Source organism: Dicentrarchus labrax, unplaced genomic scaffold (genome assembly GCF_905237075.1).
Source record: "Dicentrarchus labrax unplaced genomic scaffold, dlabrax2021, whole genome shotgun sequence".
Classification (NCBI taxonomy): Eukaryota; Metazoa; Chordata; class Actinopteri; family Moronidae; genus Dicentrarchus; species Dicentrarchus labrax.
In genome coordinates, this window is record NW_026136705.1 from 11,783,764 (window position 1) to 11,811,757 (window position 27,994).

Consider the following 27,994-nt stretch of genomic DNA (forward strand, 5'->3'; position numbering starts at 1 on the left):
TCGTCCTGTAAACGTACTTCGGGGGCGTTTCCATCTGCACGCTGCTGGATGGATGCATTAAAATATAATTACAGTCCCGTCTACACCTCCGTGCTTTACACCGGTAAGACTCTGTATTTACTGTGTTACAAGACAAAGCGTTGTGTGTTCTCTACCTACAGTACACTGTGTTTCTTTGTACTGAGCCTTTGTTTCTGTCTCGCTCAGGTCCATGTTAGCGTTAGTACTGCAGGTAAAGGGACAGACATTAGCCTTTCGGCTCAGGTTTCATAACAGAAATGTCTCTATGCGGACACACAGGAACTATCAGCAGTTTGACCTCAACTTATTTATGACAGGAGTCGTAATAATACAACACCTGTATACAAAATAACAGCCAATTTAAGTGCTTTAACAGAATGCTCAAGAAATACCTTAATGTGCTTTTTGTTGACAATGAAACACCTCATCAATGATCCTCTTCAACTTAATTCCAAAATGTCAGATTCCTAGTTTTATTTGTCCCTTTGTGGTCCATTTGTGATCAACTGTATGTACAAGTGTTACCAGTAAATATATCAAAAGTGGCAGAATGGCCCTTTTCAAGGTGTTAAACATACTCAATCACGGATTATTACTATTGTGTCATAGCCAGGCAGCCTTTTAATGTATCTGGTTGAGTGAAGCTACTAACCTGCTGGGTGTCTGTCTCACTCCAGGAGTCGCTCATATTAATTGCAAGGGGAAAAAAGAGTCACTGGTAACTAAAGCCGTTAGATAAATGTAGTGGAGTAAAATTGGAAATGTGAAAGTAAAGTACAAGTACCTCATAGTTAAGTAGTACAGAACTTGAGTAAATGTACTCAGTTACTTTGCACTGCTGCTAATAACAATGATTTATGTTCCTTTGTAATGAGGCTTACACTGAAACCTGTGGCCTGTTTAGAGCAACACTGAGTGTTAATATAGATACGTTTCTGAGATTAACTGCAATACATTTAACTGCAGATTATATTTAGGATTATTGTAATTGTCAGATCATCTTAATTCTAGACAATGTTTGTGCCCTTTGTTACAAATATGAATTCAACATCATCAGAAGGCTCTGTGACTGTGACTTAACTCTACTGCCGTCTAATTTCTGCTTTTTATTTGTTCCTTAAATGTTTTTATTTAGACTGAAATATAATATTTTCACAGGAGACCAACAATGAGGCCGAACAGTCAAGCACTCAAACACAAATCCTCACATGACACAGAGAGGGAATTTGGAGGAACCCTGGGTGAGTCACAGCAGACCAGACCGGTCCAGTGTGTAACATATAGGAGGATGTGTTGGCAAAAAGGAAATCTGATATTCATAAGTATGTTTTCATTAGTGTATAATCACCTGAATATCTACCTTACCTTAGAATGAGGGCGCGGGTCCTCTTCTACTGAGGGCACCATATTGAATCCCCATATTTCTACAGTAGCCCAGAACAGACAAACCAGACACTGGCTCTAGATAGAACCTTTCGCAATTTTTGAGAGCTTCACAACCACCGTTGTTTCTCCTTCTTGCTTGATTGAGTCAATGGCTTTCAGTTGGCTACAAACAATCTCACCGCTAGATGCCACTAAATCCTCCCCACTGGTCGAGTTGGCCTTTACACAACCATGAACTCCACATTGTATCACAAATATTACTACTACATTTCAAATGAAACACTACTTTTTATTTTGTCCATGCACTCTTGTCACATGTCACTTCACACTTCCTCTGTTTGCACATTGTGGATGCTGAATTACATTTTCATCACACTGTTACAGGTAAAAACTACTTTCCTGTACAAAGTACTGCACACTGAAGGTGAACCTCAAGTGAAACATGAAACACAAGAGCTGCCTGTATTTCTGAGTGAACAAAAGCAGGTTTTATGAGAGTAAGAAATTAAAGGCAGTAACATTAACACACAGAGCATACAGAGAGCATTACTACTAATTTACCATCTGTGATTAATAGACACAGATATTTGTTATTTCTTTGGTAGATCCTAAAACTGCTGGCACAATAATAAGATGAGAAAACAAGCTGCAGTAAAGGACAGGACTGATTAAAAAAGCTCAAATTGAGAGTCATCACAACCACCCAAGTAAGATTTGTCATTGTAGTCAATGTAGATACGACATGAAATGAGAGGACAAATACATCTTAGCTTCTGTGCGACTGTGTGTGTGTGTGTGTGTGTGTGTGTGTGTGTGTGTGTGTGTGTGTGTGTGTGTGTGAGAGTGAGAGTGAGAGTGAGAGAGAGAGAGAGAGAGAGAGAGAGAGAGAGGGGAATATCTCCTGCTGTGTTCCTTAAATTGAGCATCGCATCCAATTTGCCCTCCAGTTGTTTTTAAAGTAAAATCATGTTTTGAACATGACGGCTCAGCTCTCAGCAGACCACATATCTGACAGTACTGAAGTGAACCAGAAGCTTTGTTGAACCCATACTGACAGCTAATCTAATTGTTTTGCTACAGTACAGTTATTTAACATGCTTGATTATTCACAGTTAACATACATTTGCAATATTAATCTGCCACATTAGATAGTCTCATTGGTAAAAATGTGCTCTATTATTCAGCTTTCCCTGCGTTGCTGCTTCTCAGTCCTGTCAGCCAGGTTGTCTGAACACACCCAGTCTGTCGTCTCACATTTATCTGTAACCGTCTCTCAGGTGCCATATGCATTCCCATCTTCCTTCCGTTGACGGTGCTGTTCCTGATCTGTGTGAGTCGATCCCCTGAGGCCAGTGTGCTCCAGTGGCCCCCCTCCCTCCCCTCCGCAGACCAGCTGTGGGACCCTCTGGCCCTCGTGCTGCTGCTGGGCTGGATTGCTCTGCATGCCCTCCTTTATGTGATGCCATTAGGAAAGGTATGACACGTTCATCAGCCTGGTCAAAGGTTAAACTCACATTAAAACCAACTGTGGTGACAAACACACCGACAAGATGCTCCTCTGGAAGATTCTTTTAGGGCATATGGTGACTACGACCAACCATTGAATCGTTTCTTCTGTATTAGAGTAAATTATAAGATTAATTAATCATTTTATTTGTGATTTTGCATTTGTCATACCATCATATATACATATATGGGAATATTCTTACTGATATAGTGATACTGATTCATTTAAGCCACATAACCCAACATGACAGTTTATTACATGCACATAAACACAGAGCTGTACATGAATTGCACAAGTTTGATTAGTTGACTTTCCACCCAAATATAAGATATAAGATGAGACTTTATTAATAACCGTACAGAAAATTGATATATGCTTTGGCTGAACCTATGACCCTGTTCCAATTATTAATATATGAATAAGATCGCCTATGTTTAATGTGTTCGGATTCAAAATGAATGTATTTCCCTTCAGGTGTCTGAAGGATTAGTGCTGAGGGATGGAACACGTCTCAAGTATCCCATAAATGGTATTGTTGGGTTATTTATTTTTAGGATTTAATATGAATTTGTTAACAGTTTTTTAGTCAAAGTCCTGCCTTTTTTTGTACTGTGGGTAATGGAATATATTGTTCTGGATCATTATTGTCGACAATGATGTATTACTTTAAAGTGATATTATAATAGCTCTAATATTTCACAGCTATTCCTGAGTTTTACACACTTGTTCACATTTGTAATGCTTCACCTGCTGTGACAACATGTTATTTTTAGTTTAATCTCTACACTTCTGACCTTGAGGTAAAGTTTATTTAAGTTACGCAATCTGAAAATCCACCTCTTCCAACTTTTTATACTCGCCTGTGTCAGTCTGCTTATCTCTGTCCCCCAGGCTACAACATTTAGTTTAGTTTGTTTCTCTCCCTCAGGTTTTCATGGCCTGTGCATCAGTGGTGTGTTGCTGATGTTGTTAGTGGGGCTCGAGGCTCCTCTGGGGTATCTGTTTGAGCTGCTGGTTCCTCTGGCAGTGTGTGCAATAGCAGCGTCATTCCTTTTCTCCGTCTACCTCTACATCCGCTCCTTCTGGGCTCCTTCTCATGCTCTTGCTTTGGGGGGCAACACAGGTGAGAGCAAAGGGTCATGATTAAAGGAAGAATCCACCCTAAAACACTGTTTGAACACAGTAACTGGTGCTGTACTGTGCATTTGTAGGCCTGTTTTATTGTTTGGTGGAGGATTTTGGTATCCCTATGGGTAATTATCTAACAGCTGAGCTCTCCAGGAGCCTGCGGGCATCAGGAACACTGTTTCAAGTAAGCTGACCCTGCTACACCGGCTACGCTGTGCTCTGCTGCCTCTGAAGGCAGAAACCTGAGAGCATCCAGTATTGTGATTCAGCTCCTACTCGCTGATGATTACGTTCATCCCAGTTTGTGAAAAGAATAACATGTTTCCAGTGCCATGCTATGAAATCAAACATAAAAAAGAACCCTTCTTGGTGATTCAGTTGGCATGAAATTAATTAACATTTAAAACAGGCACATGCGTCTATGATTAACTGATAAATGAAACAAAGACAGGCAGATGGAATGTCTCACTTGTTATTGCAGGAAAAGCACAGGTCGAACTAATTCTCTTAATAATGGCATGGTTCTTTTTAGGTATCCCAGTAGGACAAAAAAGCCCGGACCTCTGAATTCCATCTAAATGGAATGCAGCCATCAATTAATGTTGTTGATTACAGCTCTGCTTTCCTATTGTGACATGTTGATGTCTGCTGTGAAAAAAACTTTGGACTAAAAATAACCTGTAAACATGATATTAATTCCCTTTTCACTTTTTATTTACAGCATATACCTGCAGACACTGAAAGCACAGTCATATCTGTATATGTGAAATCCTCCTTTTTTCATGCATTCATCCATCTGTCTTGTCCAGGAAATCCTCTGTATGACTTCTTCATCGGACGGGAGCTAAACCCCCGGATTGGAAACTTTGACCTTAAATATTTCTGTGAGCTCAGACCAGGTCTGATTGGCTGGGTGAGTTAACCTGCAGTAGTGAACCATTGAGTCACTTCTAAACCAATCTTTGGATTTTTGTTCATGTATACTGTAGCCGGTCATTTTCTCAGTTGACAGGTTAACACAGGATGAGTAAATAATGAGGTAAAACTATAGATTTTAATTTGAAATGTGCCTTGTGAATAGTAATTAACACTGATGGTGAGCTCTGTTAGACCAACAGGTGGCGACGTTGCTCTCCCCTGATCTTCCATAATAATTTGCAGTCTTACTTTGACACAGTCAGAGATAGAAACTTTTTTCTCCCCCTGATGACCTGACCCAGTGAGACAGGGATGTGCATCATTATCTGCATCTTCAGATCCAATAAGACAAAATTTCCAGAGATAATAACTACAACAAGGTTCTCTGTCTTCACTAGTCACAAAAGACAGCATAGAGACAGTAAAATGATGGAGTCATACTGGAAAATGTTGATATAATGAGTCCTTTATTTACATTTTTTTCTGTATTTACAGTATAAACTGTAAAACCTTTGCACATCTGAATGTTTTAAAGCCAGGTGCGTAGGAGAGGACAGAAAAAGCTCCCACCAACTGGCTACAGACAGTGTGTGGGATATTTTTGCTTCCTGTTGAATGTTAAAACTGTTTACTTTTACCTTTCAACATCTTACAATTGCTGATTATTGACCAAATAATACAGATTTTAAAGGCTAATAGAGTGGTTTATTATTTATTATTATTACATTATATATGAGCTATTCACTTCTAAAGCCCCCTAGCAACCACAAACTGTCCAACTGACAAGTCATGGATACCCTAGAAGGTAATCTTTACCAAAACTATTACCTGGTAAAGTTAATACAGTTTTTATTTCAGTGTTTTATTTAATGGTAACATACACTCAGTGGCCACTTTGGGTGTTTGATTCTTCACCTCGCAATGACTTTTTGTCCTATAAATTAGATAATGAATTCTTCTACCATTACTGTGTTGATGAAAAGCAGCCTAACAAGTGCTGTGAATCAGTATTCACGTCACCTGTTCTGCTCTCAGGTGGTTGTAAACCTTGGCATGCTGATGAAGGAGGTCGAGCTTCGAGGTTCCCCCTCACTCGCCATGATGCTGGTCAACAGTTTCCAGCTGCTGTATGTGGCAGATGCTCTGTGGAATGAGGTGAGGGGGGCAGTGGAGTCAGAGATGAAGATTATGCTAAGTACTGTGGATCCAAATGTCGTACATAAATTCTCATTTAAAAATTGGCGCACATCAAAGATGTTCAGCCTGACCTCTTTGTTCCCTGAACTATTAGGATACATTTTTTCATGTAATCTCATGCACTGCTGTGTTACGACAGGAAGCCGTTCTGACAACCATGGACATTGTTCATGATGGTTTTGGCTTTATGCTGGTCTTTGGGGACCTGGCCTGGGTTCCCTTCACATACAGCCTGCAGGCATCCTTCCTGGTTATGCACCCACAGGCCCTCAGTGCCCTTGGAGCTGCAGTTATAATTGCGCTGAATGGTAATCAATTGCCAGCTCTTATTCATTAGACTGTGATACGTTGTGTCTCATGGTTAAAGGTGGCACTCTTAATATTTTTCTGCTTTCCATCAGGTATTGGATATTATATTTTCAGAAAATCCAACTCACAGAAGAACCAGTTCAGACGAGACCCTTCACATCCAAGTGTTGCAAGTTAGTATATTTTAATAATAGTAATAAGTATAATAGTAATAGTAATTTTAATTGTATTCTCTGAATCAAGACAGATACTCTCACTTATACTCTTCCACATCTTATTTCTAATAATGTATCTCAACTCTTGCTATATATATATATATATGTGAGGAGGCTTTGTGTCAGAATGAAGTGGGTGACGGGGAGTTGATCTCTGAAGTGACTTTCAGATTTTACCCAGAAATATCTACGTTTTTAACAACTCCTTGCAGGACTGGAGACCATCGCCACAGCAACAGGGAAGCGGCTGCTGGTGTCCGGCTGGTGGGGTCTCGTTCGTCATCCCAATTACCTCGGTGACCTCCTCATGGCCCTGGCGTGGTCCCTGCCATGTGGTGAGACAGCATAAAAGCCAACGCAAGGCTTGTTTTTTTCGCATAGTGTTCATTGGGAAATGTGGGAGTCATAGATTAATGTCAGCAGGCTGAGTATTAATCATATCAATCCATATTTGTCATTAGAATAAACAGATGCGTTGGTGCTTTTAATTACATAGGCTCAATCACATTTCAAAAGCAGTATTGTAAATTTTTATCTGACTCATATCATCACTTAATTCTGACTTGTACCTGTCGTCCAACTGGACTACAGCTACAGCTCTCCTAATGCCAGATTAATGTGCCTGCATGTCTTTATTAATCAGCACTTGTTCTGATGCAAAAGCATATTCTTTTTCTACAGAACCCTTTTTTATTTAACAAAAAGAGCACAAGTTCAACAAGTCATTACACATACAGTCATTGATTAAATAATAAATTAAATAGTCTAAAACTTTTATTTAAACTTGTAATTATTGATTTTTTTTTAGCCACGTATCACATTGATAGGCAGAAGAAGTCGCATATTTTTCACATTGAGTAGATAAGCAACAACAATAATATTAATCATATTGTGATCACCTGATTGTCAAATATTCATTCTCCTTTTAGCTCAGTTTTTGGTCTCCAGAAACTTCTGAGGGAAATAATCATGTCATTATGATCTGTTGGTTCCTGGGAGTCCCTATGAACGAGCCTTTTCAAATACAGTGGGAGCCATTGTTGCCATAAAATATTGATTTTATAGCTGCTTTAAATCAGGAACTACCTGACCAAAATAAGGCAAACAATGTTAAAACTTAAAGTTTCAGGTACTCTGCTATTGAGACATTTTGGTTAGTAACAAAAATGAATTGAGGTTTGATACCCAGCCATAGCCCTTTGGGTTTTTTCAGATTTTCCTCCTATCCTTATAGGAGAGATAATTATACAGTGTTGGTGGATGCAGAAGCAATAAAGGCAGCAACAGTCTGTTCTCTTTGTTCCTCTGTAAGCTGCCTTATGTTCCCTTGAAACTCACTTCCCAAAATGGTGACTGTCAGACTTTTTTTTCTTTCTCTTTTTTTATTTTTTTATTTTTTTTACAGCTGACACATTCTGCTCATTGGTATTCAAACTTTTTATGACTCAACTTGTGTAGCTGCCTTTGTAATTGAGCTGTACTGTAGTTTCTGCCTTAACTGCAGCTGCCGAAATCACAAACTGCTAAATTATGCTGAGGAACCGTGGTCACATCCGGACCTTTACTGAGGAAACATTTGACTGAAAGACAAAAAGGTGTATGCTCAGAAACACTACAGATTGCGGTCTCAAAGAATTACCATTGAGATGAATCAGCACTGGGAAGATTATAAGCTTAATCAAACTGGTATTCACTGCAGGGCTTTTGTATAATACATAATGAAAAGAAAAGAGGAGGATGGACACCTGATTAATGCTTGTTTCATGTCATTCACATCGTGAACATTAAGGTCAGCAGTAAAAGGTGTAAAATTTTCTCTGTTTTGATGATCATTGGAAATTCAGAATTTCATCAATTGATTAAAAATATAGTTTTCTTTGACATATTATACTAGTTTTCTATGCTTACAGTCTGTGTATGCTTCTATTTTCTTTAGGATTCTCACATCTTCTGCCTTACTTCTATGTCATATATTTCACCGTCTTGCTGATTCACCGGGAGGACCGTGATGAGAGACAATGTAGGGCCAAATATGGAGTAGCGTGGGACACCTACTGTCGACGTGTCCCCTACAGGATCTTCCCGTATATATACTGAAGGGGAAAGCAGATGGGCGGAACGGGACCAAAACTCAAAACATAATATTCCTTGTGACCCTTCAAGTCCACGCAGACTTAGCGATAACTTTAAAATGTACATTACACAGAGGTAATACCGGTTGCTGCTACTTGGAATCTGCAGGAAGCTCACACGTTTAATCAGCCTTGATTCGTAAGGTTCAGTTACAGAACGATGTTCGATGGATCGACATTTCTAATTGATTGCATTTTGACTTTAAAACCTCAGAGGAATTAGATGCACAGTAGGTAAAGTCAGTGTGCATTACACACATCTCTTGTTATGTATTTCCAGCATCCCAGCATTGGAGGTCAACACTGTTAACAGCGTTGGATTTTCTAAACAAAAACATTTTAATGAGAAAATATTTTGCCTGAAAAAATGCATTTCCATATAAACACCGGTGCCTTTTTTAATGAAAATACTGGCTCTCAGCCATATTTGCTTTTTTACAATGTCTTCTTTTTTTAAATGTGTTGTCATCTGTGAAATACATTTGAAATAAACAAATAAAAAACAGCAAACATCACTTGATCATGCATCTTGATTGCACAAACAGTTATTTAAATCTCTTCTTGGCATTGTGGAAAACAATTTAATATGTTAATATGGTGAAGCTCTAATGCCATTAGTTTGCATTAATATGTATAAAATTATACCTATAATAATATAAAACTATAAAAATATATAAACCTATAATTATTCCTACACTCTATGTTGGAGACAGCTAAAAGACTAGAACAGCTAATAGCTAGTAGCTGCCATCTTCTGAAGCCTGTAAAGATGGTAGCTAATAGCTGTGTCAGTTTTTAATAACCTTTTCCAACCTGTTATCATCATCCTGTTTAAATGGATTTTCGTTGCAGCGTACAGACCTTAATAGCAGACGTTCACCAAGCCTCTGGGCTTCTTTAACGTCCGTCAAGCTTTGAATATCCTCTGCTCTAAATTACTCAGAAGGAACAAAAGGTATATGGGTTCAATTCAGAAGCTTCAAAAAATTCAAAGGCTCCTGAAAAATGACCTCATCAGCATGAAAGCGGTGTTCCTTCTCGAAGCTTTGTTCAGAGAAAGTTGATTCACAGTGGAGGTGACAGTTGGTTTATTGTTAACAAATAGTTTGTTGCCATTTTTCCAAGCAGATTTGGACCCCTATTCTATTAACAGGCAGCAGTTTTCTATAAATTCTGTGCATCAAATTTGCCCTTTTCAATTAGAAATCACCCTACATTTACACTTCATATATTTCTCTCACATGGGGGTTTACAGATGACGGATCACTCTGCTGATGCACATCTTCATTTCTCACCTTTTAAGCCCATTTACAGCACAGTTGGCCTCTGGCCTCGCCCACACAGCACTCAAGCTATTTTGTGTTGTTTTTAGTATGCTAAGTGCTAATTAGTTGTCTATATAATGGCTGGATTTATGCTGAGTTAAAATGTACTGTAAGCTTTTTAGGTTTTCTGTATGTGTTATTAATGTATGTTTATTTTGTCTCTGATTCTGTTCATTTTATTGGTCCACCAGTTCCCAATTCTGTTACTGAAAGTGCATGATAAAATGTGATATTGTTATTCTCATTTGAGATTAGACATTTAAATGTAGACTTGTTTTATACTAACTTTTACTTTGAATGTGTTTCTATATGACCATAGACATGATGACAGACCACTCTAATATTTAATTTAATAATGGAAACAGACCCGTGGTGGAAAGTAGCAAAATACATTTAATCAGAATCAAAATCAGAATCAGAATTTTGTTTATACAGTACAGTTTTAAGGTGCTTGTATTTTCACATCATTATATGAAAATACAACTTACATACTTCTGCTCCACTACAATTTAGACAGAAGTATCCTTACTTTTCAGATTAAGAATTTAAAACACACGATAACCTCATGAAATACAATGCATTTGTAAAGATTAAACTGGTGATTTCTTTTTCACTTGTGACAAATTATTAAAAAAAGAGTCAGAGCTTCTTCTTTGTCACAAATAACTGAATTAACTGTTAGTTAGCAGTAAAAGAAGGATTTCTCCCTCTAAACTTGTTAGTTAACTTAATTTGTTTACATAATTGTTTGAAAAGGTGAAATTATCCAATATGTCACAACCAAATCAAAGATTAGGATTTGGACCCACTGCACTAAACTAAAAAATTAACTCCAGCTCGACCAGATACAACAGCAAACCGCTGATATTCATGCATCAGTAATAACAATCTGAGAATGTAATATTTAACCATATAAACGTACCACATGGGGTTTTTAACTGGTTCGCAAAGGCTCAATTTAATACTGATCCCTCTATAAGACTTACATAAACAAACAAGACCATCAGTGATGAGATTGGCTGTTTCTATAGGCAATCTTAATGCCTGCCACCGGGTCAGATTCACCTTGAAATCAATGAAGCGAGGCAGCAGAAACACTGCTGCTTTTGTCCACAGGGGCCACCATAATCAACTGGGTTTTGAATGCATTACTTTTACTTGTAAATGAGTACTTTTCCATTGTTGTATTGGTATTTTGACTTAATGAAAAGATCTAAACACTTCTTCCACCACTCATACAAACACACAGTGCTGAAGCTCCTCATCCATCTTTAGTGAAGATAATGACAAATTTGGATAACTAAAATCACAAACTCAAATTCTCTGACCATGCAGCAAAGATGAAAAGTTGCTGTTTCTCTTCCTCCTCACAGAAAGTTCTAACGATGTTTCAAGTATTTAACCTCCATTACAATCAATATTTCAGTATTCTGTCGTCGGGGGTAAAATTAGACAGTCATAATCATTACTAAGAGCAAAAGGAGCACAGCAGAAACTGAAGATATTAAAGCCTCAGGGCCTCATTCATAAAACATATTCTGTGATTTGATCTTAAAAAATGTATCTTAAAGTTGTGAGCAGACCTGCCTGATTAAAAAGACCATTACACACCTTATATCAACAACCTGCACGTCTGTATACCTGTCCCATATATTCTTAAGTGATCAAAACCACCAGCATGGCTACACACCAATGTTGTTGTTGTTTTTATATTCCATCACAGATTCACAGCTTATAAATAACAGCACTGATGTGATTTTCATTTTTTACCAAAAGCACATTCTGAAGGTCACATTGTCTAATTTGTTTTAGAGAGTAATTGGCACATAATTGACAAATGAAACGTCATGGTTTGTTATAAACAAGGCCATTAGTTGAAAATGAACTCAGTATTTAGTTACAGATAAAAGCAATGGGGATATTTTTATAAAAGAGACAGCAGCTGACAGAGTGAGTGACGCTCAAGTCTCTGTCTGGACAGACGATCCTTGGCCCAAATAAAACACAAGTGTGAACAGGTTTGACACATTCTTGGACACAAACAGCCACTGTTTAGACAGCACATCTGTTCCAGCTTCATTCTTAGGATGAAAGAAAGCAAACACAAGATTTGCATTTTGCATTGGCAATTTTAAAACGATCAAACTAAATTAATTTAATGACCAGAGTTGATTAGTGAGTAAGGTGGTGATTTTCAGTTTTTTTTTTTTGCCTTAGCCATTAAATGAAAATTGCAAAGTCCATAAAATGATTAAACAAAATTCCTACAGGCCACACAACTAGCCTATTTTATTTCTTCCTCTTCTCCTTTTTCCTTTTTAATCAAATAATTAACTTTCGAGTTATGTTTTCTCTTCTCTGTCTAGTCTCCCAGTAATTGTCACTGTGGGGCTTTCTGCCAATGAAGCTTAACATGAAGCTTCAATTACATGTTTACTTATCAAGTGCATGACCCTCATAGACGATGTTCTGCTGGTTTTCTTGTATATGCATGTCTATACAGCCATAATAATGTGCAACATCCCAGAGTGCCTTGCATAATAATGAATGAGCGAACTGTATGTGTGTGTGTGTGTGTGTGTGTGTGTGTGTGTGTGTGTGTGTGTGTGTGTGTGTGTGTGTGTGTGTGTGTGTGTGTCTGTGCTTGTACATCTGAGTGTGCATGTACTTGCCTATTGTGTATGCCAATCCTGACGTTTCAGGCCCATCAGTTGTAGCCAGTTTCCATGGCAACAGCTCTCTGAGAGCACAGACGTAGGAGAGAGGGGAAAGGAGTTGAGACAATTATCTTGGTGGAGGGTGCTGAAAAAGGAAGAGCCTGGGATGATGAGTGTGAAACGGTGTGAACCGTGGGATGAGACCAAATGAGAAACAGATGTATGTGTTGTGAGTGAGCGAGCAAATGTGTATGTGCGTGTGCCTGCATGTTGCTGTGTGTATGTGTGTCAGTATTCTGGGATAAGCAGGTGTCATGCACAGAGGCATTGGGGTTCTGGTTGTCATGACTACATACATGAAACTGTTATTGATATAATCTAAATTTTAAAAGAATGTATTGTGTAGAGAATCAGTGCTGCCGGGCATGTGAACCAACTTGAATTGGATCTTTCTGTGTTTTGAGTGAGAGCCTCAGAGTGAGTCAACAGGAATCTCTAATACAATTTAGTTTCCATGGTGACAGCGGGGGAATGATATGTCCTTTTCAAACAGAGGGAAAACGCCAGCTTGAAGGTTCGTTGTTGCTCTGTTTTCTGTCTGAATCATTATTTAGACAAGTGATAACCTGGCAAACCTTACAGAGCCTACAAATGAGTCCCTGAGCCGACTCCGAGACACACTCAGCATTTTCTGCAATTTCTTTTCTCCTTTTGCAATCAGACGAAAGAAAAACTGTTGCTGAGCATAGAAAATGCCCAAAAATGATGAATGTATTACAGCTGCAGTGACATTTTCTTCAGTGATCTCTTGCTGTGGAGATGAACAACTTAGTTTTGTTATGCATCCAGTGCTCTGTAATTAGTATTCTGGAGGTATAGACATTAATTAAAGGTTATCATCCACTCTCTGCTGCCACTCCAGTAGAAGCTCTTTTCACATCAGTGAGGCATTTCAGTGAATTCAGTTATTTCTGTGCTTTTTAAGAGGCTGTGCGAATGTCTGTGTAACCACTTCTAAATGCAGCTGTTTTTTTTCGACTGCTCTCGATGTGGCAGTTCGTCTTCTGTGCTCCGTCTAATGCAGCACTCAGTATCCTCGCTTATAAATTCTCCTCATCATCCTCACAGTTATATTTTTCTCTTCTAGTACATGTCTAGTGTCATCACGTCTGCATAACTCCTAACAGATGGGGAAAATACTGACCCTCAGCACACAGGAAAAAAGAAACTTGGACCATTTTTGGCATTACTGTTTTATTAGAATATGGCATGGGAATCGCTGTTTATTAACTGTACATCATAGTGTAACCTAATAAATATAAAGTAATCCACCAAATTTACTGTAGCGTACATTGATGATAAATGTATAAAAGACAGATACAAATAGATATACTTAAATACAATTTTCTAAAATGCTTTGTTTAGAGCAACTACATAATGACATTCAACCGAGCTGTATTTCTCCTCCTTGCCTTGTGTTTCTGTGCTTTAATAGTGATTGTCCAGACTCAACACGCTCACATTGTTGGCAGAGTTTTGAGGTCTCATTGTCCTGTGATTATTTTAATGGGAACATAATTTCGCACAACACGTACTGTCTACTGTGTGTCTTCAGGAACACTGACAGACTATTAAAGTTGCTTCAGCCGAGTAGTCAAGTGTTGCCATTTGGTTGAAATTCAAATCACACATGCACTTTGAGCTGCTCCTTCTAACCCCCTCATTAGTACCAAAGTGACATGAAAAGGACTATGATTGACACAAGAGGTGTGCGTGTGTGGTGAAGCTCTACCACAGAGCTTGTGGCATTTCATATCGGTAACGGTCAAAAATGTACACATTACACATTGTTACAGGTCGACTACCGTAGCAGCAGTCAGGACAAAGCGTTTTTTAAACCTGATAGTCTTCTGCAGTGAAGCTATTGTGTGACATTTTAAATGAAAGTGATGCATGTATCACTTTTTAAAACAGTTTTGGATTGGAAATGAAACTCTTCTTTGTAAGGATAAGACTGGTGTTTTTCTATGTTATATTTTATATTATCAAACCCTATGAACAGACCAACTTTTGTAGCAAAAGCTCAATTTGGTGGATTCCTCTGTGTCATAAAGCTATATATTCAATTATTAAAAACACATCACTGAGCCACACTGTAACTCTGGGTGTTCATTTATTATGATCAACATGGGCACTGTAGTTTATTTTAAATCAATCCCACACACACCATCCTGACTCCTGATGCTGTAAAAACTCACCAATGTGGCAGATGTGTATTAATCCACTGCTGAAAATAGTTCCCAAGAAACTTTTTAAAATTATTTTGCCTTTTTAAAAATTACACAATCTATTTGTGACCCGTTTTTAAAAATCGGTGTCAAATGATGCTGAGAGCCACAGCCGAGGAAGTCTTTTCATTACTAAAATATAGAACCATGCCAGCCTTATCCTATGATATTGCTATTTAATTCACATTGTTATCATAGTTATATGCTTCCAATTGAAATGTAGTTAAACCTAAATGTACAGATAAATTATTTTGCAGTATTTAAGTTTCCAGAGTTTATTTCGCCTGCTTAAAAATGAAAAAGAAGATCCTGAATATCGGTGATAATAAAGGATTAGTGATGCAACTACAGTTGGATCTTCATGTGAGCTCGTGTTTAAGTGTGTTTTTCTTTTGACATAATCAGAAACTACTTTAATAGGCTGTCATATTCAAGACGTTTTTTTTTTCCCTAAGTGAGTCCCACAGTTTATATACCAGACGGGTCATCACAACCATTTACCACATGTGGAGCCGGCGTATGACGAACAACACAGTTTGTTCTCAGGCTCCAGAGATTCTGTTTTCTACTGATGTTAAGATGACACATTTGAACCATCACTTATCTACAAACAGATCAAACTAATAAACACATGATAGCAAAGGCAGCACCAGCTGAGGAAAGGCTTTGCTGTTTACAAGTCTTTTACAAATCTTGGTCATCAGCAACATTAACGTTTTACGTCTGTCCCTTCTGAAACTGTATGATGTAGACATATTGAGATGACTTCACTGTCTTTACATTTCTGAAATAACTGACACTGTCAAAGAGTCATTGTCTCATCTGCCACTTGTGTCCCACTCACTGTTATTACATACACTGAATAACACTACATCGGTATGTCATGAGTCATATTACATTGCTAGTTTGCTGTTTTTAATTGCTTTTTGTACATGATATTTCTATATTCTACCTCGAATCAGAGAAAAGTTGCTGTGCTAAAATGACTATAGTATAGATGAAGATGAGTAAGAGTAAACTTCACTGGAAATAGGAATAAGGCTCTCCCTGCACACTAAAAAGTACGACAGAACTGCGTTTTTTTTCTATTTTTTCAAGTAAAAAAAACATTGTGCCAAAATCAAACAGGAGTGAAAATAAAGACAAGGCCTTACAGTGCCTTAGCATGTAGATGAAGACACTGTAAACACTTAGCCTAATAGTTTTTCTTTTCACGTGTCCTAATTGACTTCTTAATTTGGCACAATGTTTTTCAGATATAAACTTTTGGCATTATATGTCTGAGCATTAAGCTCTTTGGAAAGCATGAACCTAGCATGTAGCATAAAAGAGGTCCTTACAGCTATGGACATACTTATTTTGAATGCACATTACAAGCACTGACCCTTGAAGTCGAACTTATGATTAATTCCTTGTTATAGCGTGACGTTTGACTTTTGTCAGAGGCTGGCATCAAGGAGATGTTGCTATGCTTTATCTCCATCCTGGTTAAAAGTGTCTGTGCACACACCAATCTGGTATTTCCCTGCCAGGACCATCCGCATTTCTTACAGTGCTTTAAAGTTCTCCTGTACAACTGAACCTGTTTCTTACAGTTTTATGTGCCTGTAACACAATCAGAGCAGTGGCTTGATATTAGAGGTGTTTATCATCTTAAATACATGGAATGATACCAAAACAATCCTGCTTTTAGTACATTTTCAAAGTCAAAGAATACAGACGTATTATCCTGTTTTCCAGCCCCTAAGTGTTTGGGGGATTCACAGTGAGTTGAGTGACTGGATCAGTTAAGAGCAGCATGGGAAAACTCCAGCCCTTCAGAAATATATCCTATAATGGGTCAAAGGCAACACAAACACCTGCTGCATCCTCTTTATGTTTAATTTCAATCCTTCACAAAATGTGTCCAGCTGTCCAACAGCAGTATCTGGGATAAAGCGATATAATGGAGCGGAGGCAACACCTTTACATTCACATTATCACTCAGATTGGTCTTTTTGTTTTGTCCAAGGTTAGACTGTTGAAAACCCAAGCCAGTGATGGGAAGGATACATGGAGAGAGGAAGAGCTGATGTCTCCATTTGTTCTTCTGTGTCTTTCTTACTGTTCCTTCCTTTTATTCCTCCAGATCTCCTGTCTGTTAGAAGCTCACCAAGGCGTAGACCATACTTCAGCAGGAAATAGGCCGTGAAAAAATAGGGAGAAGACAGTAACTGTGCTGCTTTTTTTTTTATCTTTAAAAGTTCATACAAAATCACAACAACTCGAAAAAGGCATCACTCACACCTAACCAAGCAACAGTGCATTGAAAAGAGTGTCAGTTTACACTTACCTGTAGAGATAGTAGAAGAATGAGAGCAGATAAAAGCCCAGCTTACACCAGGACTCCTTCTGGCAATAATTGAGAATGTCGGCATTCATCACACTGACGGGATCATACATGACCTCTGACCCATCAGCTGGCCGATGAAAAAACCTGAAAAAGCAGAGAGGTTTGGCTCACTCTCACATCGGACCAACAGAAGCTTATGAGACATCTGTTATGGGACCGTACCTCCACAGATGGTAGAAGAGCAGCGGGATATTTAGGCCAAGTGTGACCCACTCTCCGGCACACATGAACATCAGGCAGAAGAGCCCGTGGATGGAATACTCTGGTACCACCAACTAACCAGAACAGACACAGGGAGTCAGGGTATAGGTCTGCATGTTACTTAGAAACTGAAATGATTCAGTGATCACACTGCAACAGCGTCTTGGAAACCACTGAAACACCCATTGCATGTTGTGCTATAACTACGATCTATGAAAACCAAAATTACACTGTGAGGCAAACGCTTTCACACAGAAGGTGTTAATGTTACTCATGGCTCGCTGCCGCTACGAGTGCAAATATAGTTTTAAACACATGTAGATTGGGTTTTAGATGTTAATAGGAGTGGATGTTTGACACAGATGCTTCAGGTTGCTCAGATCGCTAGCTCGCTTCCAGACCTCTTAATCAACAAGCTGTGTGAACACAACGCTGTCATATTATCACCTTTCAGAGTTGATATGGCAAACTCGTTAACAAACAGTTGCATATTTGCACATCCAGCTGCAAACCAACTCCTGTGAGAAATATCTCTTTAGCTGCTAAATGCTGCACTATGTTCACAAGCTAGTCGCTAAGTGCCTGTTTGCCGTTTGGTGGTGAAGCGTACAGTGTACAGTCAGTCGTTTTCTATTCAAACAGCTGCCTGCTGAGGCCCAAAGCAATGCTACGAGAGGAGACTGAAACAAAACAGTAATGTTGCAGGAAGGAAAAACCAAAACAATGAGCTGAAAGTCTGTAAGAGGAATTGCAGAGTAGGGTGGTAACTCTCAGTAGGTTCATAAGTACGAGGGAATCCTTTCACATATCCACTGTTAATGCAAAACATGTTTGCAAGAATTAACAGCTTTAGAAACAGCTTTTTCTTTTCAACAAGGCAACCTTTAACTCCTCCAAGCAGTCGCTACAGTTTCTCTTTCGACTGACAACATTGTTGATGGGACAGATAAAACAAAATAACCTCTGGGCTGGGTTGGTGTACAGACTGTCAGACTGAATAATCAAGTGAAAACAATATGACAATTTAGTCTGATTACCAGGCTAGATTGATCACCTTTCTATTTGAAAATTGATGAGGGAATAGATATGTTTTTAATGCATCATCCTCTGCATTTTGGTTTTTGCTATTTAAGTCAATGCTGACGATGAAACATGTGCCTCTGCATGTTGTTTCCCTCTGCAACAGTTAAAGGTAATTGCAATTATATTTGCACTTAGGCAGATATTAAACGAATATGGATCATCTAATTTCTTTTTAGTGATGGGGTGGGTATATATCAGTGGCAATTAAGTTCCTTGCAGTGCACTGTTAAAATGAATACCAGTAGCTTCATACTGGTAATCCTCCAATAACCAATTTCTTCCTTTGCAGCTAATAGAATTTCTTCCCATGACAGATATTTTTTGCTGACCAATGATCATTATGTCACAAAATAATTTGTCCAGATGTAAAACACATTCTGGCTCAAATTATAATCTCAGAGCTAACCTTGTAAGATAATACTGTACTGTACTGTCTGCATAAATACATGGACGCTAATAGTGCAATTAGCATGCTACCTTGACTGATGAATTAAGGCTATTTATGTATCATATGTATTTCCTGATATAATTACATAGCTAAGCAAAAGCCACTGTTGTACATAACGCTGTTGAGCCTTTTCCAACACACACGTTCAAAATGGCCTCCACAGCATGTCACATTTCAAGGACACTGAGTTCTCTTTCTGAAAGCCTTAACATGTAGAAAAAAACATCACAACACACATAAAAGTGTGCTCTGTCCAGAGCAGTGGTGATGGGTTGTGAGGAGTTGCTGCATGTGAAATGAATCAGTGTGCGTTATGGTCATGTTTGTCTGAAGCCCCTCTGTTTAAGTCACCCACCAGCAGCAGGTAAAAGATAACTATTACTCACTTTGCGAAGCAGGTTGCAGATTCTTTCAATGTTAAGAATCCTTTCCCTCTGCAGAGTACAAATAAAGAAAGTCTCATTAACAGTCTGCACATTTCTTCACACTTTTTACTGACTGTGTCTACCCATGAAGTAGATTATAAAAGAGATAATACTTGATTTTTAAGTTTCAGAGAATTCAGCTTTAAGGGATTTCAGCTTCTGGCTCCTTTCAGTGACACATCAATAAAATGTAAAAACTAGACCTGATGACTTTCAAATATATGGAGATTCCTGCTCTCTCCGTCCTACATACCACACAGCTCGACCTGAAAAAAGACTTAACAACCAATATGAATTAATGAATAAAAATTGGCTGAGTAACCAGCTACCTTTTCTATCTCAAACTCTTAAGCTGTCGTCCATTATATATTTCTCTCAGGCAACCAAGCATTAAAAATAAATGGTGGGTTGTTGAGAAAGTGAAACTGATAGAAACTGTTCATCAGTACAAAAACACAGCAGCCACATTTGTAGCAATAAGGACAGCGATGACTGGTGCACACCTTTGGCACTTTTCCTCATTAACCATGGCTCTTTCAGTCTCCTGTGTGCCATGAGAGAGAGCTCAATGATCGCTTTTAGGAATGAAAACCATCCATCTTCTACTGCATCTAACAGTCAGCAGCTAGTGGTTGCTTATGGTGATGTTTTATTAGGGTGTCCATTGATTAGCTACCAAATGAGATGTTCTGCTGCAGTACATCCGCCTAGATTAATCAGTTTCCATCAAAGGGCTGAGAGCAGGTACATAAAAAGTACCAAGAGTCAGGCAATTAACAGATGGATTGTAAATTTGTTTTCCTTCATTTATTTAGTGAAACATCAAGTAGATAAGCAGCATGAAATGCTACATATTTCCTGATTGCTTCATATTAGCATGTGTAAACCATACTGGTGTTTGTTTCCTCTGTATTTAATGAAGCCTCAACTGGACTCTCATACTCATACTGTTACATACTGAGGCAAATGTCTTAGTTAGAGGATTATGGCTCCCAGTATTAAGGCACTTGTGATGTCTGTTCCCTTCAGCCGGAGCCACAGGCTGCACCTTTTGTCAATCTGTGGACATAAATTGTAACTCCCCTAAACCCATGAACCTGAAAGTGGATTTTTCCCTGAATCTACAGCATTCAGCCTCCAAACCAGAGTCTGGCTGTCCAGCCTCACTGTTTATTTGCAGTTGTTGGTATTGCTCAATGTAATTCTCTGCTTTTCGCTTGCTTTGTGCACCACATCCTTTCACGACACCAAGCTTTAAAGTGTAAGGAGCACAGTGGTGGACCTGCCAGCTAAGCTACTGCACATTGTATGGTTTGTAACTGCACTTAGAAACTGTTGTCCTGCAATAACTCTGTTTGGATTTTACAGCCTGGAGCTTCCCCGAGGTGCCCTAATTAGTGTCAGGTCATCCAGTTCATTCTGAATATTTAATAGTTCCAACCAAGGAAACATAACCAGCACATTAATCACAATATACAGAACACACAAAAGAGGCAAGGTAAAGAGTGTTGTCAAGTATGTAGTTTAGTCAGAAATCTAATGAAGTGATTATGGCCAAGTAGGCGGTAAGAATAAAAAAAAACAGGCATATAATTCAGAATGAAATGTCAAGAGCATAGGTGATTCACCTTTTAAGGCATTTCAAGAGGAAATAATTCCTCATTTCAGCCACTTTTTGTGAACCAGCCAATCAATGTGTGCCCCTTTTAGACTGCAACTGCGATACACATGAACCTGATCTGGAGACACATGTTCAGTCTCTTTTATTGTGTTCTTTTGTAATTTTTCCCTCACTAACAAATATTTACTGCTTTTGTAGACAATGGCAGTTGAGTGATCACGTGCTGGTCTCTGCTAACATCAGAAATAATTGCTGTTTATTTTCCCAGGTGTTTGCCATGTGTGTCTTCTTCTGTTTGTGCAGTTTATTGATTTTGGGAGAGACTGGCAGCATCACATCCTGGCTGATCATGTTCTTTCTCAACACACCTGACATGTTGACATCAGTCAAGATGACACGTTTAGGTTGTTTGTTATTGATTGAAAAAACACCTGTACAGTGTAATTCAATCCAATACAGCAGCCCACATACAAATCCTGCTGCTCTGAAGTGTGTCATGTTCAATATTTGTTGAGAGAAACGAGCCCTCCATCTTTGTCTGAGGAGGAAAATAACACATCCACTTTGAACTGAACATTCACGACTGTATTCGGTTGCGTTACATTTTACAGGTGTTGCAGTTATTGTGTCCATATCTGGCGTGCCCCCACACTCCCACAGTCGGCTTTCACAGTTTCCTCTCCCACTCCTCATCACTTTGCAGTTCAGATGCAGGTTCACATGATTGCTAGAACATTAGCTAACTTGTGAAAAAGACATTCACAGCTGCTGTTAACTCGCTAAAAGAATAATGGCATTTATTCAGTATTGACTCATGATGCTATTTTGTGTTGTTGCAAAAGATTAAGAAAGAATTTGGATTTTCAGTTGTGAATAAGTTTGTTGGTGTTACAGTTAGGTGGAACCTTACATCTGCACTTTTACTGTGGCGGCAGCTCAGTATGTCATTGTATAAACAGCAGCTTCATTTGCATCAATCTTTTTAATTGATTAAGCCAACAAGCCAACCGTCTATGTAGAAGGTTGATTGCTTCAATCTGCATACAAATGAGTGTTCAATGAGCAGGCAAACTTGCCCTGTCACTGTTGCAATCACCTGGAGGCTTGGATTAGTTGGAATTGTTTTCAAAATAGTACAAATATTTGATGTTTATAAATTAATAAACATTTGAAAGATTTTGTTCCAAAATTACAAAACCTTAATTTACATGAAATGATGCTTGCTCTTCCAGTTTGATTGCAGGCATTACATTACTGTGTGCTGTGGGTATCTCATGAGACACCATTATTTATAAAAATCAGTTTATGAACTCGATGAAACTTGGAAATTTGTAATATTGACTGATACTGAGATTTATGGTCATGTGCAACATTTGTCGAGAGAAACCGTCAATTTGCTCTCAGTTTTTATGTGTAGATCATTGAGGGTTCCTCTTGGAACTAAAAAGAAGGAATTTCTATGTACACACGAGGGTTTGATCATTCTTGAAAGAAGTGAAACAGCAGGGTTCTTACCGCTCTGGTGGGATTGCTCTGATCAATGGGGTTTTTGAAGTCTGTGCGGAGCTCATCAAATGCAATGATCTGAAAAATAACAGACATGTAATTTTGTTTTCATTTAGTTATATTAAGAAAATCAATGAATGCACTCACTGGGACCATTGTATAAAATAAAGGTAAGGTGGCAAGAATCTGACGATATATTGTCATACTGTAAGCAAGGGTATATATTGAGAAATAAATAGTCAGTTTGAACACAAGAACACACCACCCTATGCATAAAATCTGAGTTAAAAAATGTTTTTATGCAAGCAAAACAGTGGGATCTGCGTTTGTATTTATCACAGTCTCTGTAACATCCAACATCATAGCCCTCAGTTTATGTTTACAGCACTGCTATCAAGTGGTTGGGCGTTTAACTACAAAAATCAATACAGTGTTTTTAAGGGTCAATATCAATAATAACAAATTATAACCATACAACATATTTCAGTATTTTCTTACACCCCTAGTATCTTTTCAAGGCTTCACTCTTAAGAAATTGTCACAAGCCTGTCGTACAGCACTGGGGACTGGCATGGATAAGTTACTGTACTGCACGCTCACTGCATCTCGTACAGCTGCAGCCATATTGTTCACTTTGCCTGAACACACATGGTGATTAAATGGTGGATGCGGGGCTGTATAATTACTTACAGCCTTGCCCTTTCCTTTTACACTGTATATGAGCTTCCATTGTGTTTATACCATGTGTCATTATGTAGCTTCTTATCTGATGAGATTTAAATTCTCCCCTGGTTGTCACACAGTGGATTTGACCATTTTCTGTTTTTCCTCTCCTCTCAAATTGTATATCAATCTCTTTTTATTGAGCCTGATGATGAAGTTCACATTAGAGACTACAGAATATCCATGGAGACACAGACAGATGTCAAAGGAACTAATTTTTAGTTACAATTGGCAAGAAGGGTTAACTATTTTCATAAACATTGTTTTTGTTTTTGGTGCCCTCAGTGTTGGGCTATTTTGATAAAATTATATATTGGAGAAACAAAAAAAAAGATTAAATTGTGCACTGAAGGGAATATCAATCAAGCTGGTGTTGGTTTATTCATTTTAGGAATTGTGTTTATTTGTTTTTGCAAATGAACTTTTATTTATTTATAATCTGGCAGGATTAAAACACCTAGCGCACATCAAAAGTTATGTGTCTATCTTTAATAACATGTACAACTTCAAATGTATGCTTTGTTGAGTTTGTATATAAGAGGATTACGGTATCCTGGAGCTCTATATAAAACCTTGCCTAATTTGTTTTCTTTGGCCTTTTTAGTAAAACATCAAAATATATTAAACCGAGGACATTGTGGAGAAAACAATGTCACTGTCACTGCGCTGATAGCTCTCTAACTGCTCCCTGTGAGGCATGTAAGAGTGATAATTCCTCTCACTAGCTCCCTGATTAATAGCTCTATAAAGATACTAATAATTCTCAGTGTAAAGGCCACCTGCTGTGCTTATCATCAGTTCAGCTTTTAAACAGTGAAGCTTCACTTTGACAGTCCGTTGATAAAAAAAAAAAGACATTATTTTCAGATAAATGAGCGTCTGACTCGCATCTACAGTGGCTGATAATATGAAAACAGAACACCTTAATCTGCTTGAAATATTAACAGTCCTGGTGGTCATTCCCCTGTACAAGTCTATACGGCTCTCCCTCGTCTTCTTTCACATTCAGCTCTGTTGTAAACAGATGCAGTTTCCATGGCGACATGGTGAGCCCCTCAGCGGGCTCCATGGTTACTATAGCAGTGAACAATTGTTCTGATTGGTTGAGAGCCACATAGAATTGGGGTGCTGTACCCGTGGGTGGTGGCAGACTGGGGGAAGGGGTGAGCAAAATCGGTTTGATAAGCGTTTCAATCACATGGTTGAGTGCTGAGCCAGACACACGCTTCTCTTCGTCTCTCTCTCACACAGACACACTGACTGACTCATATGTAGTCTCACCCACTTAGTCAATTGGTACGTTAGTCATTTCAAGTCTTATATTCATAATGATATGTTTTGTATTTCACATTATTCCTGCCTCCGTGGACCGAATGTTAAAGGTGAGGGATCAAAGCAAAGTGTTTGTTCAGTCGGCACTTGTGTTACCAGCAAGCCGAGTGCACCGGTGTCCTGTGGTATCTGTGCAAATTCCACTCAAAATGCCGCAGGCAGACAGATTCACAGTCTGGCAGTGGTATTTATGATCACTGTGTTTTGCTGCCTCCCTGTACTCATTTTGTGCAGTTTGCTGAAGCCTGAATACCTTGTTTGGGGAACTGTTTGTTGTTGAGGAACTTTAATGTGGAGGGATGGAGGCAGCTGGAATTTGTCTATTTGTTGAATGTGTAAGGGTCAGAGGAGCCCCAGTTAATTATACTACTGATAAAGCAGCATGTAAGAGGGTCACTTACAGTCGCTGTATGGAAATGGAAAAGAAAAAAACACACAAATGTAGACGTAACATTCTCTGTTTTTCAGGCTCAAGCATCACCTGCAACTCAAAAATGAAAAGGATTGTCAAAAGTGAATCTGTATCCAAGTAATTATGTGTTATAAAGTGTCATTTGGTGGCTTTTAAGGGGCAATTCAAAATGTCAGTCACACAGAAGTAGAATTGCACTGAGGTTTTCTTTGACATATTCTGCATGTCATTACCTCTAGAGGACCTGAGTGAGGTGTGTGTATGCTGTGTTCCTGACAGTGTACAACTGTGTGTAGGTGGATGTGTTTGTCTGCCTGCGTGGGACAGAGCGTGGACATTTGCAGGCCCTACATGTGCCCATTTTGGATTCAGTGTGTGTGTGCAGTGGTTCCAGTGTGCACAGTGCCACTCACCTGCCATATGACAAAGAAGATGAGAGCAGCGCACAGCACCAAGGTGAGCATGTAGCAGAAGGCCGCAAAGGTGAACGCCATGGCTGTGCCAGCCAGCCTGATGACGAGATGGGTCGAGAGAGAGAAAGGGAGTTTACCCCCTGTCTCTTTCTCTCTATTGGCTATTGCCCACTCTCCCTCCTCCCTTTGCTGGAGGTTACTGTCTGTTTTCCCCTCCGACGCGAGCTGAGTCTGTGTCGTCCAGGTAGGTAAAGCACTCAGTTTTAGTAACAATCAATAATCATCTTGAGCAGTGGCTTTACTGCTACCGTTCATGCTCTGTCTTTATCTCTTCTTGTGTGTCTCACAGCAGGACGACCCCTGTCTGGCTTTGATTTAGGAAGCACTTATATGTCTGTTCACAGCCACAGTTGTCTGTTGTTGGCCTGATGCTCCTCTTTTCAGTCTCTGACAGGCAAAATGTCTGTCTCCTCCTCCTCCTCCTCCATGTAGTTTCTCTTTTGACAAAGCCTACACATTTTTTTTCCCCCTCACACTAACGCACACCACAAAGTGTTTCACTGACACGCTGACAACAGAGGCACAGGATTCTCGTCGATACTAAGCACAGCACCGCGCTTTAAAAACTGAGAGTTATTATCTGAGATGGTTATGGCTTGTGATAGTTCAGTAGTTTGTCGTATGGCTTTCAGTTAATCTGTTGCTCTCAATCCAGAACCTCATTAATGACGCATGTTTCTTAAATCATATTAAAACACGTTTGTAAACAACTATAGTTTGCAAACAACTATAGTTTGCAAATCAGCTGCAAGTTATTATTTACAGAGAGAGTCTCTTGGTACATTACTTATTTTATTACTAAATCTTTGAAAAATGATTTGCCTCCACATAAATCTGATCATGTGCTGAAGATACAAGGTATTGCTTTGCACATTTTACAGTTATATTCTGACAAAGCCAATTACTGGTTGATTTTGCAATAATATAATACAATTTCAAATCAGTGAGGCAAGAAATATTGGTTTCAAACGAAACAACTATTTAACATCACAATGGCAATATCACGCATTCCAAGAGGACTTACAAATACAAGATCAGAGCACAATATTATTGATAGTTTTAGTTAGCATGGATCCATATCTTGACTGATCTTAATATCGAGTAGAGAATACCTGTGTCTGGTTGGAGACGTGTCTGCCACTGAACAGTCCACTCTGTCCTCGTCTCTGTCAATTTGGGTCGGCACCATGTCAGAATTCTCTGCTCTGCATCTTTCCCTCAGACGCATCCCTCAGATTTCTCAAAAAAACATTTAGATTTGTCTTTGCTTGCGTGCAGGGTAAATTATTCAACTCTGGGGGGTAAAAAAGGGGGAAATTTTAACCAGAAACCTGCAGAACATCTACATGTTGAGTCGCATTTACTCTGATTTTGAAATCACTCCAGTTGCAAAAATCTCCAAAGCTCTCAGAAGTCTTAAGTTAATTAGTCCACCTTTCTATTGTCTCCCCTTCCTTATTTGCCTTTCTTTCTGTCTAAAGTCTCCTCTCTTTTTTTCTCTTCCAGAAATTTTTAAAACAGACCTGAATGTGTTTCCTGAGTCTACTGTCTCTGTCTGTCTCTTCCTGTATTTCTTAGACTGCGAGAGAAATATTTCTATCACGCTTGATGTTATAACGGTCAACCAATAGCATCGCTCTGTCTCCCTCCCTCTCTTATTTGCTCTCTCTCTCTTCCTCTCTCCCTCCTCTCTCTCTCCTCCTCCTTGTCTGTCAGTCTCCTTCTCTCTTGCATTTATACATTTCCATAATCTCTTGTTCCCCAGAGAGTGATGAGGGGGCAGGGCAGGCTGCAAATGTTTTTCCTTTTGTCTGCATCTCTCTCTCTTTTCTCTTTTTTCATTTCTCTCCCTCAATCCCTTATTCCCTCTCACCAAAGCCTTCAGTCATCCATCATTTCATGAAATGTAAATCTGATTCTTAGAGGGTGTTGCTCTCAATCACCTGTCATTTCTTTCAGTTCCCTGCTCTATTAGCTCTTCACTCAACATCTACTAAATAGATCCATTTCACTCTTTGTTCATTCTGTTTTTTGTTTTTTTTTCCATCTCAGTGTATTATTCAGCATTCCGTATTATTATCATTGATTCTCCGTGTTGATATGTATACTATTTCTTTGACAAATGCCAGAGTCTGTAAGGATCAATGGCATCACACAATCCAACATCCATTTGTGAAAGTACCACTTTCTCATCATACTTCTCTGCTGTTAAACAGAAATGTAAGTACAGGGGGGATCTGATGATGAAATGCAGTGGTCTCAGCCTTTTAATCTGACAGTCCTATTAGACGAGCT

The 27,994-nt window shown here is 38.8% G+C and overlaps 2 protein-coding genes across 2 annotated transcripts; one reads left to right on the top strand and one right to left on the bottom strand.

The window, feature by feature from the left end:
* The first annotated feature begins 12 nt into the window (after positions 1 to 12).
* On the top strand, positions 13 to 9,328 carry tm7sf2 (transmembrane 7 superfamily member 2). Its single transcript, XM_051400015.1, has 11 exons — positions 13 to 103; positions 1,180 to 1,262; positions 2,685 to 2,881; positions 3,389 to 3,443; positions 3,843 to 4,037; positions 4,852 to 4,955; positions 5,996 to 6,115; positions 6,297 to 6,465; positions 6,559 to 6,639; positions 6,894 to 7,016; positions 8,618 to 9,328. Exons 2-11 carry the CDS (start codon positions 1,190 to 1,192, stop codon positions 8,776 to 8,778), a joined length of 1,278 nt encoding a protein of 425 aa, XP_051255975.1. The 5' UTR covers positions 13 to 103; positions 1,180 to 1,189; the 3' UTR covers positions 8,779 to 9,328.
* A 6,139-nt stretch (positions 9,329 to 15,467) lies between these two features.
* On the bottom strand, positions 15,468 to 27,324 carry cnih2 (cornichon family AMPA receptor auxiliary protein 2). The gene is made up of 6 exons (XM_051400027.1): positions 25,640 to 27,324; positions 22,769 to 22,837; positions 19,594 to 19,641; positions 17,638 to 17,750; positions 17,416 to 17,559; positions 15,468 to 17,251 (listed from the first exon to the last, which is right to left on the bottom strand). The coding sequence occupies exons 1-6, from the start codon at positions 25,718 to 25,720 to the stop codon at positions 17,224 to 17,226; spliced, it is 483 nt and encodes a 160-aa protein (XP_051255987.1). The 5' UTR covers positions 25,721 to 27,324; the 3' UTR covers positions 15,468 to 17,223.
* Positions 27,325 to 27,994: the final 670 nt, after the last annotated feature.